General features: G+C 39.0%; 1 protein-coding gene across 4 annotated transcripts in view; it reads left to right on the forward strand.

Moving 5' to 3' along the window:
- Positions 1-19,077, forward strand: part of PLPP1 (phospholipid phosphatase 1) — a 68,710-nt gene that overhangs the window by 42,828 nt on the left and 6,805 nt on the right. For all 4 annotated transcript variants that reach the window (XM_075137451.1, XM_075137450.1, XM_075137452.1 and 1 more), the window contains one exon: positions 10,063-10,120. In XM_075137451.1, coding sequence (XP_074993552.1) covers positions 10,063-10,120 — 58 coding nt within the window. The remainder of the gene's footprint in view (positions 1-10,062; positions 10,121-19,077) is intronic.

Consider the following 19,077-nt stretch of genomic DNA (forward strand, 5'->3'; position numbering starts at 1 on the left):
ATACGGTTTAATTTTTTCAACCCTTCGATTCACTAACTTTTACTCTGGAGCTTATTTATTGAGCTCTCATTTAAGGTGCAAATTTGGAGGTGTTCCAGTCTTCCATCTCTTAAAACATCTACCGTTGAGGTATTGTTGGCTTGTTTCTGTTCTTCTGTTGAGACATAGATATGAGGGCTTTTTGTCTTGTTCATATATAAGATCTGCTTCAAACTGGATTTCATAAATGCCAGATGTGTCCCTTTGTGATGGAATTTTATTGTCCTTTTGGACTGCAACTGAAAAATCTGGATTGAATTTCAAATCTGGGTAATTGCTGGGTCCAGCTTGTGTTTTTTCAAAAAAATACAATAAAATTTAGAAGTCTTCATGAATGCAGTTCAAAACTTTCTTTCACATTTTTGAAACTGGAATATTGCCACTAGTTCCATAACAAAGCGGTTTCAGTGTTGTACAAGGAGACAGCTCAGATTTCTACTCCTGGAAGTAGAGGGGGCAGTATTCATTAGAGCAAAAAAAAGCATATAGCAAACATCTCACCCCCCACTTTTTTCATGCCCTTTAAAATGGAGAAAGCAGAGGTATTACACACATGTAGTAATGTTCTATAATCTTCAGGTAAACCAAGCAGCTTTTTTCATTCCAGAGATGTAAAGTGCTTAATTATCATGCTGCTGCTATAGACATGAACAGTTGCAGATGGGAAAGTATAAGCATAACATGTTCTTCCTTGATTAACACACTGCAAAGTTGGGAGTAGAAAGTAGGGGTTCAGATCTTTTTCAGAGAAGGATGTGAGAATGTAAGTCTAAACAGTCTTTTGACAGATTAGCCCTTTAAGCAAACAATTTTAGCTATGATATTAGGTTTCTAACTAACCAATTAAGAGTATGTGAGTACATACCATGTCTTGCATATGTTCTGTTTCTAAGCAAATGGAAGGTGGTGCAGGTGATCTGCAAATGAATACTGACAACGGATGTTCTTAAAGCGGTTGCCTTAATTCTCTTCTACAGTATATATTAAAAGGAATTTGCTGTTAAAACTTCTTGTAGCTGAAACTTGAGTCATGTTGTAAATCAATTCTGAGGACATGCTTTAATTTTTCAGAGCTTTAGAATCAAATTAGAACAAAATCATTTTTTATTAATTGTTCCCAAAATCCATGTTCTCCCTTAACAGGACAGGTGAATATAAAGGAGGAGGAACAGAGCAATGGTATAGGCATGTTCATTTAGGCTGCTAATGCCCTCCTCCTGTAGTCATGCTAAATTTGGTTGCAGTGTGCAGTATAGTTTGCTGATTTATCCTATTGCTTTAACACTGGTTAAACTAATTCCCATCAGCACACATTCTTGTACAGTGTGAAGTGTTTTTTTTTTTTTTTCCCTGTGTAATAGTCTTGGGTGTGTGCTAAAGGGCTCTTAACCTATCTGCTCAGGCTTCCTGAGTTTACTACAAATTTTTCTTGGATGCAGTATTTATTGCATTTTACCTGAGTGGTGCAGGTTTATCACAATAATGCAATCACTGACTTCTAAATATTTTTGTTAGATACCACTTTTCAGCTTTTTTACTGAGTACGGATGTTGGGGTGGGACCTGAAAGTTCAGAGTTCTGGGTTTAGAGGAATACTGAAAACCTGGTGACTAGGGAGATCCAAGAAGCTGTCCTTTCTGTTTTATTCATCAGCTCATAAGCACATACACAAAAGTGAAACCTTTGAACCTGAAGTGGTAATATTAAGCCATGTTCTACAAGTCTAGTTACTTCAGAGGCACTCTGGGCAGTCTGAACTCTATTAGGCTACAAAGCAGACTTGTGCAACTAGCAGGGATGTGTGTATGTGTGCGAAAAACTTTCTCAGAACTTCAGTTTACTTTTGGATAGTTGAAGGTATCTAATTTCAGTCAGTCACTTTGTTGTGTTTGTGGTAGCAGATAATGCAGCTGTTAAGTCTCATAATTACAGTTTTATTATGAATGTACAGATTCATGTCACAACTCAGATGTCTAAAGGAAAAAAACAGTTCCCTGCTTCAGTTGATGTATTGCTCCTATGCTGACCGCACTCAAAACAAGCTGTGTGTGTAGTCTGCCATTGCAAACTCAAAATGTAATCTTCAAAGAAGTCTTCAGGAAATTAGAACTGACTGTTTTGACCTTGATAATTTATTTCAACACGGTTTCCAAGGTGGTGCCCTTTACCAGTCATTTGCCAGGAATTTTATTTCAGTTTTGTTTCGAGCTCTTTCGTAGGTTGTGCTCATACATGCCATTGAGTGCAGTTAAATCACCCAGTAGCTAGGCACCCGTGCCAGATGGCTGGTATGGAGCTAATATGCCTAACTTTGTTTTGAAATTCAGCCAAACTTTTGAAACTCTTATGTTGTCTGTTCTATGTACACCTTCAAAACTGTAACTGTGTTTAAAAAAAAAAAACACAAAAAACCAAAAAAAACCCAAAAAACCCAAAGAAAACAAAACCCCAAACCAACAAACAAAAAAAAACCACAAAAAAACCAAACCAAAATAAAAAACAACACAACAAAAAACCCCAAAACAACCCAACTTCATATATTACTTACTTCCATCTTAATGAATGCTTTTGTTTTCCTCCATTTCATTAGATGGCCTTTGCAGTTGATTTGCTTTGGCATTTTTAAACCTAAACCAAGACACTGGACATTTGCTTCAAGTTAACCTATCTCTATTAAACAATCATTCCTGTCTCTCCCTCTCCTTCTCCCTCTCCCTGCCCCCCAGCCTGTCTCTCGGTACTGGGAGTATTTCTATGATGAAGCGTTATTTTGCATTAAAATAACTTAGCTTGTATGAAATGTTCCAAATTTTGTTTTGAAACTTCTTAAAGCTTTGTCAAAAATCAAACTGCACTTAAGTAATCCATTTAGTTATGCTTGAGTAATTGTCTAATCTGGCAGTTTCTAACAGCATTGTGAATCACGCTGCTACACTTACTAGCTACGTGTTTGCTAAGGGCATACTGGTATGTTGTGTATAGCATTCTGATAATTTCTATTATGGAGCTTTTAACCTGTGAAGTGCGCTACAGTATTGAAACTTGTATGTTCAGGAGTTTTCATCAGAGGCTAATTTAGAAGTTTTCACTTCTAAAGAGATACATGCAAAAAAAAATCTCAAGGAGCTTGGATACCAAAGCACGTGAAAGGGATGAATGGAAGGTCACATGTGTGTACTATTATTCAGGTGGTGCAACTCTTCCTTTAAACACTGCTTCTCACCCTTCTGTCATTAGTGTTATTCAAGATGTAACATGGCTGATTTGGGAATACTTCCAGTCCTAATGCAATTATTCACCACTTCTGAGAATTGGAGCTTAGTCAGGGCACCTACACTTCATTCTACATGGAACAAAAAAGCTGAAATATGGTAGTGAATAAGAGTCTTTAAATATTTAAACTTTAGAAGCTTCTGGGCTACAGTGGATGATGCAATGGGTCTGTATTTGATCTAGAAGCATAAAGAGCCTTTGCAATAGAAATTAACCTGTGATAGGGAGAACAAAATCTGAAAGGTGAACATGCTGTAACCAATTGAGATGCAGTTCAGCAATCTGGATCGCATTTCTGATTTTACATCTCCTTTGCACTAATGTAAATTGGCCCTTCTCCGTGGTGATGGATAGCATTCATTTTCATAACTGAAAATAAAACTCTTCACCCTTAAACAGTTTTCAGAAAAAGCCATGCTTGCAGTCTGTCTGCTATTTAAGTAGCTTATCATGCTCAAGTTCATTAGAAATCAAAATTTGTAACTTGTGTTCAGTACACCCTGAAAATTTTTTGGAAGCTAGCTATGGCTAATCAAACAGGTAGATGCATCTTCTCATTCTTGGCAGAATTTCACTGATTTGCAAAGCTTATGTCCAAATCAATAGAAAGGAAAAGTCTCTTAAAACTTTGGACATGTGTGTAACTGTATTGCTCAAATAGTACTGTAGGAACTGAAATCCCCTTAATGCTGACGGTTCTCTTGCTGCCTCCCTTCCCTTTTCCCCCTTCGAAGATTACAAAAATCTGTTGGGGGAAGGGTTCTGCACACTTGCCAAGTGCTTCATGCCCAAAGCGGTTTCTTAAAGAGGGAATAACAATCAAATCCCTGATTTAATATGGATTATCTTTTTTGTTCTCATTCTCTTTATGTAAAATGATGATAACACTCCGTGAGTCAGAACAGTATTATGTGGGTAACTTGTGTAGACATGGTTAATGGAACAGAAGCCTGTAATCTGATGCATGTGAGAGCAAACTATTAGTCTTTAGAAATGTTGCTTTGAGTCCTCCTTACTGCTATTCTCACTTTCATTCTTTCCTGAGAGGGGATTACTGGGAAAGAGAAGTAAACAAAATCCTGATTTTTTTTTTTTTTTTCCTAGCGGAGGAAGCTAATTAGAAATATATTGGAAAGTTAAACTTTCCTTTTGTGTGTTGAGTTAAATTGAGTGACAAAGTCAAAACTGACAGAAGAGAACTTGCTTTGTGGTGGCTTTGCAATGCGCATGTGGAATGCCATTGCAGCATGCCAGCTGGTTGGACTTTGTAATATCAAGAGCTCAGAACATACATGTTTGTGTGTGGGACGAATGCTAGGAGTTGGTAACTTCTTGCTCCCTAGATAAAACTTTGGAATATTTGGAAGTTCAAGACACTGCTCATTTGAAAAGGAAAAAATAGTAGGGGGATGAGATTTTTCCTTACTGATTATCTTACAGTGAAGTTTATTCCTCTAGTAACTGCCGGTACTAACTGCTGCTGACAGATGCAAAATAGCTAGCTAACCAGTCATTGCCCAATTAGATTGTTCCATCAGTGTGTAATACTTCTGTTTAAATAAATAAAACTTGCATGATATCTGCATACTTGTATGTATTGTGAGATATTTCTTCAATTCCCAGAAAGGTGGGGGGGAAATGCCAACAAATTATGCCAGCAGAAGTTTTTTAAAAAACTTCAAAATATGGTCAACTAAGTAGTGAAGATAAGCCTTGTAGTACTCATAACTGAGTTAAACCACCTCATGTTGATCCTGAGCTTGCAGAAAGGTTACTTTATACCCTTGTTCCTTGCACTGTCTGCAGAGCTTGTCTCAAAAGGGTGGTGGTGGGGTAGATGGTTAGAAAGATGCCTATTTCTTCCTAGAACCTGCCAGATCTGTTTTATGTCAGTAGGATAAGCGGAGAACTTTCATTTGTGTAAGATAAGCCTAAGGTTAAGATAGCCTGTAAAAGGAAAAACGTGTAACTGACTGCAAAAAAAATGGGCGTAGTTTCATGTGTGTAAGTGTCAGCATTGGCAAAGTTTTCTCACTGTCTGCCAACTACTTAAAGTAGAGCTGTGTGGCTCTACCCCTCACCCCAAATATGATTAGGGAATTGTGCAAGACACTAATAGTAAGTCTCACATCAAAACACCTCTGTGAATAAAGTTGTCCAGATGAGGATTACTGAATTGGAAAGACTGGCAGGTTTTTCCTTTCTGTAAGTGTAAGGCTTTGTACTTGTGTGGGTTTAACTACTGGCAGAGAAGGAAGAAAATGGACAAATTGGGAATATTGTCTTTTGAAAATGAAATCGGCAACTGAGTAGTTGCTGATATTGTTAAAGAGATTAGCTGTGCATTTACTTAAACATTTCTTTGCAATAATCGCAGAAGCACTTAATTTCAGAGTCTTCAAACCTTTCAAACCCCCACTGATCTTTAAAGTTGTACTCACGCAAGTCTAGCACTTGAGAAAAGAGCGGGTGCTGTGAAAACATGTTGTTTGCTGAACGCAGAGAAAATTTAAAGAGTATGGTTCTGAAGCTTAAGTGTAGGACTAGCACTTTATTAAACCACGTCCTCGTGGCACTGAAATTCTGGAAATATTTCCCTGACAAGCATGTGGAGCTCTCTGGTTTACTCGACAGATGTGCTGAGCTGCAGCTCTGTTTAGCACTTACTCCCCTCCAGATCAATGGAATGGGTAGCACAAATGTCAGTGGAAGGTTTGAGTCAGAGTTGGAGAATTCAGAGAACTTGAGGATAGAAAAGACTTGCTGGCTAATCCAGTCGGTAGTTTTATTTTTGCTTTGCTGTGGGCGTGTGCATAATGTTTTGTTGGACCTCCTGTTTTTCTCGAAGGGATCATTCCATAATTCAACAGTTACATTGGGAAGATTCCCTTATCATTCAGCCTCTGCAAGATTTATTGTGGCAGCACAAGATATACTTTCTTCTGGTTTATCCCTTTCTACTGTCATTTCTAACACTTCAATTTCTTACCATTTAATGCTCCACTGTGCTATATGTATTTAGCTATTTCCTAGTCTTGTGTTTCACTAAGGCTATTAATTTTCCTGTCAGACTCTTTCTGCACATTCAGGTGTCCTTACAAAGACATTATATGCAGACAAGACATCAAGCTTGTTTACTGAGCTCCAGTCTTCAGTAATTCACTTACGAAATAATGCACTTGACAAAATACTGCCAGGTAGAACTTACTACTTAAAACATGCTCCTTCTTGCAAGTGACAGTGTAAGAAAAATGATCCTTTTATTTGCTGTGTGTTATGTTCCATTTTTCTACTAATTGAAGAAGCAGTATCTTCTATCAGGCGGGCTCTGCTCCCTAGGCTAAGTTGGCTTTGTGCATGGAAAGGAATAGAACAGAATGAAATGGTTGTCAGTGTCAAGTCCTGCAAGGCAATCTGTCTTAGGCTTGCTTATCTGGGATTAGAAATCCTGGCTAAAAGTACTGAGTGATTCAGTTCAATTATTTCTTGTAGGAATTGTTTGTACTTCAATTATTTTTCCAGGTCATCTTTAAAAATGCAGATTTAAAATAGCAAACTGTAGTGATTAATTGTAATCAGTCTTAATGGCAACCTTTTTAAGAAAGTACAGCGTCTTTACTTTTGTCTTTATGATAAACCATGTGAAATTTGTGGCAAAACTAAGTTTCAAGAAAGCTAAACAGCCCTTAAATTACCTTGTTTTAATACCTTTCTGACATGTCCAGCTGAACTGTATACATTGGAAGCTGAGAATATACTTTAGACCTCAACTGAGACCTGAAACTGGTTTCATGTTACTGCTTAAGGCATACTTCTAACTTGGTAGTAATATATTGCCCAAGTGGAAATAATTAAATCTTACGCTTTTTCATGTTAAATGAAGCCTTGTTGCTCACATCAGAAGAGATCCGTGAGGTAGGTATTGATGGAGTAAAAGGCTGATCTCTGAAAAGCTGTTCTTTTGATGTCAGACTCTGCCATTTTGGAAAGAATCAAAACAAAACTTTGCACTTACCAACTCTGTTTCATGACAGTACAGTTTCACTGCATACTGTTCTAATATTCATTTGAAAAAGATGTCCTGAAATCTGATGTGCAAATTCCTACTGGGATAATTTAGCCTTTCCTTCATTAGCAAAAAGTAGGGGTTTTGAGAGTTGTCTGTACCATTTTACTTATAAATGTGTTTTCTTCTAACACTTCTGCATTCTTGGGACAATCAGTAAATACTGATTGTTTTTTTTAATTAAAAATGTATTTTTTTTTTTAAATGCTGGTTCATGGCAAGCCAGCACTTGCAGTATGATCACAAAGAAGCCTGGGCTGTGCAGCCGCTTGGCTGGTTTGATAGACAGGATGTTCTCCTGGCTTTGGGAAGATGTTGTTTGCGTGCTGAGGAATCATTGGGAAACTTTTCCATTGTCAGGCTTGCTGTTTGAAAGGGTTTTAAGATTTTTTTTTTTTTTAAATATGTCTTTTTTTAAAGAAATCTAGAGACAGCATATTGCCAAAGAAATTTTACTGGGATTGCACAATGTACAAGTTGGATCAATACTTTGTCCCAGTTTTATTTCTGGCAATACTTTGTGCTAAGCACAACATTTTCAATCATGTACTTATCCATGCCTGATGAGAATGCGTTTAAATTTTGTAATCTTCAACTTTGAACAAGGCATTCTTAATGTTACATTGGGCTAATACATTCCTAAACCCAAGAATGCCAGTAGTCAACATGACCTTTAAAATGGTATAGGAATTCAACAGCACCTTTAAAATGGTACAGGAATTCCAAAATAAAGAATTGTATTTATTCATTTTCTCACTTATTAGCCATCTGAATTCCTTCAGTTGGCAACAGGTTGCCTTCAGGAGTTGTAGGAAATGTCATCTTATGGACAACAGGAATAGCCCCAAAGTCAGTGGATAAAATATTGGCATAGGAGCCAAGAATTCCTTATTCTGTATCTTGTGTTCTGTAGAACAGCATGCTTTGCTTTCATGGCTCAGATGACAGGTCTGTCTGAAAGACAGAGCTCTTCAAAATGCTTATTGTATTGGTTTTCATAGTGCACTCTTGCCCAGAAATTTTAACTGGTGAAGAGTACTAAAGAGTACTAAAGTAGCAGTAAAGAGTACTGAAGTGGAGAAGGGATGTCTAGCTAAAATGTAATCTTAATGTTTTTGAATTTTAAACATCTGAAGATCACACATTGCCAATACAGTTTTTTCCATTAAAATCGAGTTGTGAAAAATACATGTATTCACACACACACAAACAAGTCATCTTACTCTTTTCAAGATTGCTTATTTTCTACCTCTAAAACTGAAAGCTATTGGCAGTGCTTTGAATCAACTGTAAACCAAGAACTCTGAAACCTAGGGAGAAAAGTTATGTGGGTTTTTCTGATATCTGATGCAATTTCATGATGTTATACATGCAAATTAATGCAGGAAGTTTTGCAGTTTCACTTGCGCACAAGATTGTTTTATTGCCTTTGTGGTATTTGAGTAGTGAATGATTAACCCAATTATCTTACTGCATATCAGAACTCACTTCATTATTCTCCATCCAAAGAGTAGAAGTGTTTCCCTTGACCAGGAATTTCGCTGGTCTCAGGCTCTCTACCTGCCTGAGGCACCAAACAGGGACCTGCTGGATATGGTGGAGGGCAGTCTGGAGAGCTATGCAACTTTTTATTAAGTTGACCTTGTTTGTGTATGCCAAACTCTTAAGCAAGGAGCGCTGTGTTACATAGCTAAATTGCACAGAAGGCTGGCTGATAGCCTGTGAAGCAGCACTGTTGCAAGGCTCTGCACATAAAATAGAAAAAATAGTTTAAGTACAGTTTCTTTCATCTCTCCACTTAAGACTGACTTGGAAATGTCTTTCCATTTTGCCCTCTCTTCTTGATGAAGAGGTGGGTGGGATTTGTTTTACAGCTGTGGTACCCAGCTCCTCACAGAAACCACCTGTGTAGGGGAGGACCTGGACTGTCATCCAGACTGTTAAGTCCCTTCAGTCTGGACCTGCTGGAAGCGTTTACAAGTTGAAGGCAATGTTGACACTCTTTAAATGAGATAACCAAGTATGAAGCTATTTCTGCAAATATTAGATGAGATGTCACCTTTTGCGGTTGGCTGGCTAATGAGCTGCTTTCCTACTTTCCCCCTACCCTTCAATGACAGATGATCGTGATCTGTATGAATCAGTACCTGTAACAAAGGTATACATATGTATATGTGGTATAAACATCTAGATATGAGTTGTTAACAACTGCCTCTTGATGGTGACCAAAGTAATTGGTTTGGGGTGATTAGTGTGTCATTTGTTCTCATACACATACTGTGACTATCAGATAAGTAATTTTTTAAGTTGATAACATTTGCAGTATTGTGGTTTTTATCAAGAACGTGAAACAAGTATACTGCTTTAAGGACACTTTATTTCTAGCTTTAAGGGTGTGTTCACTTGCTTTTTAAACTTCAGTCAAAGGGCTCGTAGTTACTACCTGATGTGGAGATCAACTTAATACTGGAATAGGGTAGCTGCTGAGCAGTGAAGTCTGTGCTGCTTGTCAGAAGCTGTTGTCGGACATGCATGATGGCTGTTGTGCCTAGATAGCCTCCTTGAAGAAAAAGCATGGAGATGTTTGCATTTTACCAGTTCACTTGTGTAAGATAAACTAGTATCACTGTAGACAGAGTGTTGCAAAAGAAAAATAATGAGATGTCTGCTCTCTTCTCTTCCAGACTATCATTTTACTCTGGCCATTCTTCGTTCTCGATGTACTGCATGCTCTTCCTAGCAGTAAGTATGTTCTTTCCATCTAAATGGCAACAAAACGTGTGTTAGTTACCTAGTACAAAAATTAAAATATTTACTTGGCTGCTTTGCGCAAGGGACATAGCTTTTGTAGGATGCTTCTCTGAGATAACGGAAGATTTCTCAGTAGGAGTTGTAAGGGAATGCCACTGATGCTGGGAGAAGAAGTAAAATTACATTCAATATGCCTAAAAATACTTACTATGGTAGTTGGCTTGTGTGTCTTGTCTAAAATGAACCTGGTGACAAGTGGGTTTGGAAAATATGCTACTTAAATTTAGTTACATTGAAAGTATTGCAAGCCATATAAAAATATATAATAAAATATGTCTGACTTAATGAAACATGCGAAGCCTATTTAAAAAACAAAAAACCTAAACTTAAACCCTGATCAAACGTGGATGGGCCCATAAGCACAAAACAGCAGATCAACTTGAATTTTTAAATTCTTTTTAACTTTCTCCTGTCTTTTAGGGGCAGGGAGGGAGAGCGAGAGAAGTGAGGGGACAGATCTGTCCACAGAAGTAGATACTAATGATAAGATCAACTCACTAATGCTTTGATTGGAGCTTAATGTGTTTCAGTTCAAATTGTTCCAAGTCAGCTAGGACAGATTATCTTCATTCCTAGGATAAGCTTTGTAACACTGAAAGATTAATTTGATTGTTCTCCCCCTGCTAATTTGTAACACAGAAGGTATTAAACAACTTTGTGCAATTTTGTTGTTAATGTAATAGTAAAATTAAGCTCTAGTCCTGGGTATAAATTGCTAACATAGTACATTCATGCCAGGATCTTCACAGAGCTCAGACTCAGTTTGCCTTCTCATCTTGATTGTATTTTTAATTTTTTTGCTGTCTCTTGGCAGTAGTATAACATCCACAGTGAGTGGACAGATTATTTAAACTAAACTAAAAACCCTACAACCACATAACAGAAAGGGGTGGCTCTTCAGTATGGCATAGGCCTTTAACGTTATTTTAAAATAAAGCTTTTTCAGAAGCTCAGTTTTCAGTTTGGCTCTATCATTGCAGTTTGTTTATGGCTAAACCTGTTTAGTTCCTCTCCCCTCTCTTACCTGTCTTTAGCACATCTAAATACAAAGAGTTCATAAAAGTATTATGGCCTGAGTTTGACTAGAATGTAGTGTAACTTCCTATCTGTCAGCTGTTTTTTAAAAAAAAAGTGTCTTTACTTGCTCATTATCACTGGCAGTCTTAAAAATTATATAGGTCCACTTGTGATATGATTCCAAAAACAAAACCACTATTTCCATAGTACAGTGGAGCAATTACTGCCATGCCGCAACCTAATACTGATTTGCTCCGTTGGGTTCAGCCGTACCCTTCTGATCCAGCTTCTCTGGGCATGGTTTTGTTGAGCAACGTAAGAATGTGGTATTTCCACCTCTCAGAAGCACAAACTTAGAGACAAGAAAAAACTTGCTACGTGTGTGGCAACGTGTATGGTTTATAATTTATACTGGCTGGATTACAGTCATTTGGCAGGGATCTGAATCTGTCTGAACTTTTACCTCTGTCACATGTTACGTGTATGGAGAGTCCTGCTTGCTGCAGCCTGGGGAGATGGTGGTGGTCAAGAGGACTTCTCAACTGGTACAGGCTGAAAAAAGGAGTTGCTATTTTCAAACCTTGTGTATGTTAATTAAAACCTGTGTGTGCCCCAGCTGCCTGCCCTCCACCCCCCCGCTTGCTGTAGTACTGAGGCCATCTTTAGGTGAATACAACTTAATAGAAGATGTGCTGAACAGCTTGGACTTGGACCTTCTTTGTTTAACCTACTAGGATTTGAAAAAATGCAGCCTTTGGCAAGAAAGTCAAGAATTGTTTATTTTGAAGATACTAACTTCATGTGGGTTGCATAATGCTTTCTGTAGTTGCCTGTGGCGTGGTTTTTTCAATCCATGCAAAAGAGCTTGTGTGGAGAGTTCCAGAACAGGCAGCTATGAACCTTACCTGTCTTGGGGCTTTGTGTGTGTGTGAGCTTCACACTTAGCAATTTTCCGTGTGGGGGAGAGGTGGGACAGTAGAAGTCAAATCCATCCTTTGTAAGCCACTTTGAAATGCTGTAAATCCAGAGCTTGTGTCAGTCCTGGTTCAGCAATGAAATAAAACTTGCTGTGGCTCAGCATGCTGCTACAGAAACTCTCCTTGTGTTCATTCAGTTCTGTAGTAACTGCAAGACAACATGGCTTTACTTAGCTCCCTTAAACTAGAAAGGTGTGAATGTCTTTAACAGATGTCGTGTTAAGAGTTAAACAGGGAGTGTTTTATTGGACATCAGTTTGTTATTCAGTAAACTTGTCAATGAGTAGCCAGAACCCTGGCTGGAGGAGGGGCATTCTTCATCTATTCCTGCACCCCAGTTTCTTGTCTTGTCTCTGGCTGAGCTATTGCCCAGTACAAATAAGAGGCTTTGTGGAGATTAGACTTCTACTTTCTTCTGTCCTGTGATAAGATTATTCATCCAGAATCTGTTGGGAGGCCTTCAATCTGACATCTGAAGAAGGTCAGTGACTCCTGTGCAGGATGTTTTTACCTTGCTGATTAACACAGCATTACTGCAATGCAACTTTTGCATTGAATGTGGTCTTTTTATTTAAAAAAAAAAAAAAGAAAGAAGAAGAAGAAAAAGTACAGATGTCTTCAAGCAGACACCTACTGCAGGAAGATGAGGAAAATGGCTTTCTAACCTTCCCCCTTGCCCACATGGCAAGGCAGAGTGCTGCCACTGGCTCTAAACCAAACCTGTGGCACTTGATAACCTGTTTGTTAACTGAGCTCTGATGCACGCTTACTCCAGCCACGGACTGAGTCACAAGGAGGACAGAATCGTTAACATGTGGCATTACTCAGAGGCAGTATTAATCATAACCAGACACTAGCATGCTGGTTCTGGAGAGACCGGAGGAGTCTGCCATGTGTGCATACTGCAGAAAGCATACTCTTAAATATTACTTGCTAAACATGTGTACTGTGTCAGGTTATGCGTTTTAAAAATGAGGGAACATTTTGGGGGAATCGAAGGGGAAATGATCTCTGCCACAGACAGCACAAACACTGCAACTGTGAAATGAGAGATGCCTGAATTATGTGGCTTAAATAAAGCAGGCTTACAAAATACTAGGCAAAGTAGTGAAATACTTCTGCAGCTTCAGTTACTTAAAGCAGAATTGCTGAATTACAAAAATTGTAGCTCTTTTTTCTGTTCTGTGCAGTTGCACATGATGGATTAAAAACAAACGTGAGGTGGTTCATCAGCATTTTCAAATGTTTTAGGTGCTTTAAACTTTTGGTGACATGAGAAATCCTACAAGTCTCAGTGGGAACTGTGGTATCGGAGTTCTGACTGCATGACTTCACTGATACCGGGAGAAAAAATTTTGAACATAATCCTGTGCTGCATATCCCATGTCATAGCCAGGGCAGTACATGGAAACACCTGACAGCTCAGGCTTCATATTTAATGTGAAGGAGGTTGTTGACAAAAACTGTAAGCTGTAGGTGCTGCTGGGTGGGTGGTTTTTTTTTGAAGTTCATCTCTTAGGGACGTTGTGACTTTAATGTCTTCATATTCAGGGGGTTTCATTACCCTGGAAGAAGGGGTTTTCTCTAGGTGGTCTCATTTTCTTGCTTCAGGAGCAGAAGAAAACATGTGATTTAGTTCAGAAGGAAGGATGAAACTGAAAAGCTTAAAATTTCAAATTGAAAATACATAACTTGAATTTAAAAAGAGCTAAAGAAACATGAAAGAACGTCATGCAACAACATGAACTGTTCAAAATGAATAGTCTAAGCAAGCACATATCTGGGAATTTGAATCATTTCTCCTTAGTTTGTCTTTTGGTTTGTGGGACGGCATTGGAGAGCAGAACTTAACTTGTAACTTCAGGAATGGAAATACTTACTTGGTATGTAATTTGGGCTCATGTCTTTCTGGGAGGACACAAATAATCTTTGTTCCCCAGCATTTACAGTTGCTTAATATTGTCTGCCTTAGGTTCATTGCAGGAGCAGCATTCACCTTCTATGCATGTGGCACTCAAGCTTTTAATGGTTATCTAAATAAAAGGAGTGAGTCTGTGATACCATATCAACTTGAAGACTTCCGTAACTGATAACAGCTTCATTAAGCTAGTCTCTGCTTAAAGCCTTTTAGGACAAACTGTAATGAATCTACATTTCGTTATCATGTTCGAATTGTCAGTGTGCTCGTGTGCAAAATCTGTACTTGAACTGGTCTCATGTAGCTTGCTGAATGTGGCTATCTGGCATTAAAACAGAAGCAAGGGCAGTGCCTATTGCGAAACACTGTGGCACCTGCCATTGAGAAAAGAGGTTTGCTCATCTGCAGAGTAAGGAGAAGAATGCATTAATTCTGTTTCATAAAACACTTATCTAACAAGTTCTAAAAGAATGATAATATGATAAAATGTGTGGGTTTTGGATAACTTTAGGAAATGTTAAATAGTTTATATAATCTACCTATTTAAATAAGCAGTAGTGTATATCACTTATTCTTACAGCTTAGAGATCACTGCTGCATTTTCAACTGGATGTTATGTTGCCGTGTGCCTGTAAAAAAGCCATTGTGTCTAGCTGGACCAGTTTAAGGCCTGGGTTTTCAGCCTACTTCCAGGTTAGACTTATGGTTTCTTCTAGTTTCTAACTCATTGGTATATGGAATCAGTGAAACCACAGGAAAAAATCTGCTTGCAGACTGTCAGTCCAGGAATTTGTGGTGGAGAATGTATTTTGAGCTTCATTTGGCAGAGCTAGGTGGGTCAGTTTGGGTCCAGACGGAGCCGTTATCTCTGGGATGCTTTTGCCAACAACAGCTTCATGTGGAAACTAGAGAGTTTGAGCCGCAACAGTATGTGGGAACCCAGTGACCTAATAACAGATGCTGGATCCTAAATTGTCTCCGTCATCCTCTCCCCCTGCTGCTCCTTTCCTTTCATAGTTAAGCAACTGGCACGATCTCTCCCGTATCAACAAAACCGCTTTATCCTGGCTTGGGGAATGGGAGAGCGAGTGTAGTTGAAGAACACCTCTTATAGCAATGTCTGTGCAACCAAACTAGTGCCCTTCCCCTAGAGAGGGAGATGCTGCAGGTAATCGTAAGTTTTTGCTTCAACTTTTGTTCTTTTTTTTTAAACTTATGTCTGAAAGCTATTGTAAATTAAAATGCTAAATGCATGCTGTCTTCAGTAGTGAGAATGACCCCACTGCAACTGTTGTAGTTGGCAGAAATGAGTCTGGCCCTGAGGATCAGGTTGCTGTAATGGAGTCTGTCTTGGCTGGCCTGGGCACTTCCCTGCCTGCACCTGACCCGGGATGAAGAACAGAGCTGCAGAAACCCAGCCAAGCTGCCCTGCTATTCTGGGGATGGCAGCGTGTTTGTGTTGCTTAGCCTTGGGATGAAAGGGGATGATGACTCTTTGCACGATGTAACTTGAGTGGCTCTCAAGCTCTCCCGCAGTTCATTCGGAAAGAACATCTTGTGTGTCCAAGGACACAGGGAATTGCAGATGAGAACGGGAGGGCGACTGGTGTTCAGTGACCTGGGCTGACAGCCACCTTTTGCAGAGAGATCATAGGCTGAACACAAGTGAAAGCAGGATTTAGGCTGCTTTTTGTAGTCATGCTCCTAAATGTGCCAATCAGGCTTTGCTCTTGAAATCGCTTACTTTATTTATGTTGGGATTGGAGGTTGAGTGAAACAGTACCTAAATAAAAGCGTGGGAGCCTTTAACACCATATTTTAGGCATCTTTGTGTGCATGGCAGTATTTCTTTACTTTCCCAAATGCTGCTGACTAGAGCTACAGAACAGTCCTTAATGTGTTCCTGGGCACATGAAAGTTGAGGGCTACCTAGTCTTCAAAAACGAATGAAAAGACATTTGTTACTGGAAATGTTTTGTTTGACTGTAGCTGTGGGTAGTACCAAGCATCTTACTTAAAGCAGAGATGAAAAAATAAAGGGTAGCTGGTCATGCTGTGAGGCTCAAGCATGGAGACGCTTGTGCTTCTACTTGTATGTGCTCCTAGTATTCTTTTAATATTGGTATTTAGACTTTTTAATAGTAAGCAAACAAAGCAAAACGACTTCTCCATAGTTTGCTTGGGAGTTACGGCTGTCAATAGTGATGAGATTATTGTGAATTGGCTCCTGTAGGACTGAGCTGAAGGCAATACCTTGCAGTGCTTACGTTCTTCTAGTGAAGATTTCTATAACTTGGTGGACACAACAGAAAAATACTTACTCCAAGTAGAAGTAACACATTTAGTTTTTTTCTCATCAGAAAAAAAGCCAAGCGTTAGCATTTGCAATGGAATAAAATGTTATTGTTTATCCTGCTTTATGGTAAAATGATGTCAATAAACAATTATTTCTGCAACGTACAGCCAAATTGAGGCTGGAGGATTAAAAACCCAAAAAATGTTACTTGTCCAGTGGGAAATGTCTGTACAGAATAGATTGATTGTACTTTTGATATTGAATTGAGAGCTGGGCTATTGCTAGTAACAGACAGGATTTTTTCCCATTGCATAGGAGGCAGCTCTTGCACATCAATTGCCTTTTGGCGGCAGCATGCAGCTATCTTAGAGGCCAGACTGGTACATATTCTGCCTTTTCTCCCTAGTCTGGTCATGGTTTTTTCTTTAATTCAGCTGTCCAATGGATCAGTTCCCTGTACCAGCTCACCGCATGGCTATTCAAGCATCTGAGCTGGCTCAGGGGAGTCAGCAGGAATATATGGTTAGAGTAAAAGGGATAGACCATCCCTTCGAACAGCAGCCCAGACACATCTCCACCTTGAAGTAACTGCAGACCTATATCCTTTTCCTTCACTGGAAGGGGAAAAAATGTTGCTTCTTTCTCCTTTGTTTTCTGCCCAATCAAAATAAAACTGAAGAATGGATAATATTGCAGATATAGCAGGGATCATAAGTATGTATTTGTTAAGAAAAAGAGATCTCATTAAAAAGGCAAAATAACTTCGAAGTCCTAAGTGGCTTTTTTCTTTCTTTTTTTTTTTTAAGAACCCTAGCTCGTGAGTGCCTCATGAATTCTGCTACATCTCTGTAGTGCTTTTTTAATACAGTTTTCTGTTTGGATGTGAATCTGTTGTGTTTAAAATTACATGAGATAGGCATTCATGTTAACATCAAGCTTCATGTAACAAACTGCACGTTGATTTCTGGTTTGCAGGCAGTGTCTTGTTTGTTGATGCCTAGAGCTCTGTGTTTATTCATAGATACAGTGCTTACAGGTATAAAACAAGCTGTTGCACTTGTATGTGCAACATACACAAAATTGTATATGACAGACTATTTCTTAGCACATCTTGTGGCTCTTGGCCATTGTTTGTGCTCAGAACTGCAATTTTTAAACTGTTTCCTGGATTTCTTACACTTCCTTGAATTCCAGAGTTTGTGCTAGCTGAAATATGATTAACAGCTTTTATACAAAGCTATTCGAAGAATAGCTTTTATACAAAGGAATCTCTAAAGTTCCCTGTAACATGCAGAAAGGGAAGAGCTATTCTGTAAACCTTCACAGAAGAAATAGAAAACTTGGAAGATTTCTAAAGGGGGCTTTTTTCTCCCCTGTTGCCTAGTCCGAGTAGGGCAGAGATGTCTTGGTCTGTACTGCTGGATTGTTGAGCAGAACTGGAACAGGGAGATGGCAGATCATCATCTGTCTAAATGTTTGTTTTCTGTTGCTTTATAGCATTATGCAAGAATCCAGGATGAATGTCTGAGCTCTTCCTTGGAGGATCTTGCTTGAATAACTGCTTGTATCATAGATACTGAGGTGCAGACTGTGTCTTGTAGAAGTGTGTAGTGCTGTGGTTACTGGAGTCCCCTCTCATCACAGGAAGGAAATGATGCTTATTTACTGATGGACTTGGAGGGTGGATAGGTACTTTAGCACTCTGTGCATCTACTCAGCTTCCTAATGGAAGACTTCACAGTTTTAGGAGCAGGGGGGATTGTGTCCTGTAAGGATGTCCTTGCAATATCCATAGAAATGGAATTTTCCTATCCTACAAATGTGACTGGATTCTCAGTCTTTATTCCTAACCCCAGGTCTCCTGGAGAATTTTGCCCCATCTTTTATCGTTAGTTACTCTGAGGCTGTTTTTTCTGAAGACTTTCAAACACTGGTGCCTCCTGTGCTTTCCCTTCTTCCTTCCACCCCTGCCTCATTAACAAAACCACCAAAACACAGTACCTCCGTATCCCCTCCCTCCACCCCAGAAATCCCAAAGCCAACCACATACATGTGTGCACACACTTGAGGTGGCTTATGTGTTACTGTTTCAGAGCTGCTTGGTTTGGGAAGAATCCTTGTGGAGGATTTCCACAGCACTGATTACTGTTTGTAGCTCTTGGGACTTTTGGGTCAGCAGACTTGCCTTGAAGCATGAGCTTTTCTAACTGTAGTCAGTAATGGATACAAATACTAATTATAACTGCAGAGGGTCTTGTGCCTGTTAAGAACAAAACAGTAATGCCATAGGGCTTTTCCTTAATGCTCGGGCAGGTATCACGAAACCAAAGTTAGACATGACTAATGGTAAATGCTAAGCTAAGTAAAGTAAATGCCATTTACATGCTCTCTCCCAAAACTTGTATCAACTACTGTGGTCTCTCAAAGTAGGGCTTATTTCATAAGAAAACTGATTTTCTGCACCTTTGTTTCTCCTCCAAACTCTTACTACTTGTACTCAGACAAATTGAGAAGTGTTCTCATTTCCTGCTGTCACAGGGGTGTTTTCCTCCGTTCTTGAAGGAGGACTGAAAATACTGGAGGATTTCCCATACATTAATAGGCAAAACATTTTGCAGTCCAGAATTTTTGTGTAATAGGATTTTGGAAAAAAGCTGAGAAGGTATTGAATGCAAGATGA

The sequence above is a fragment of the Calonectris borealis genome, chromosome Z (genome assembly GCF_964195595.1).
Source record: "Calonectris borealis chromosome Z, bCalBor7.hap1.2, whole genome shotgun sequence".
NCBI lineage: Eukaryota > Metazoa > Chordata > Aves > Procellariiformes > Procellariidae > Calonectris > Calonectris borealis.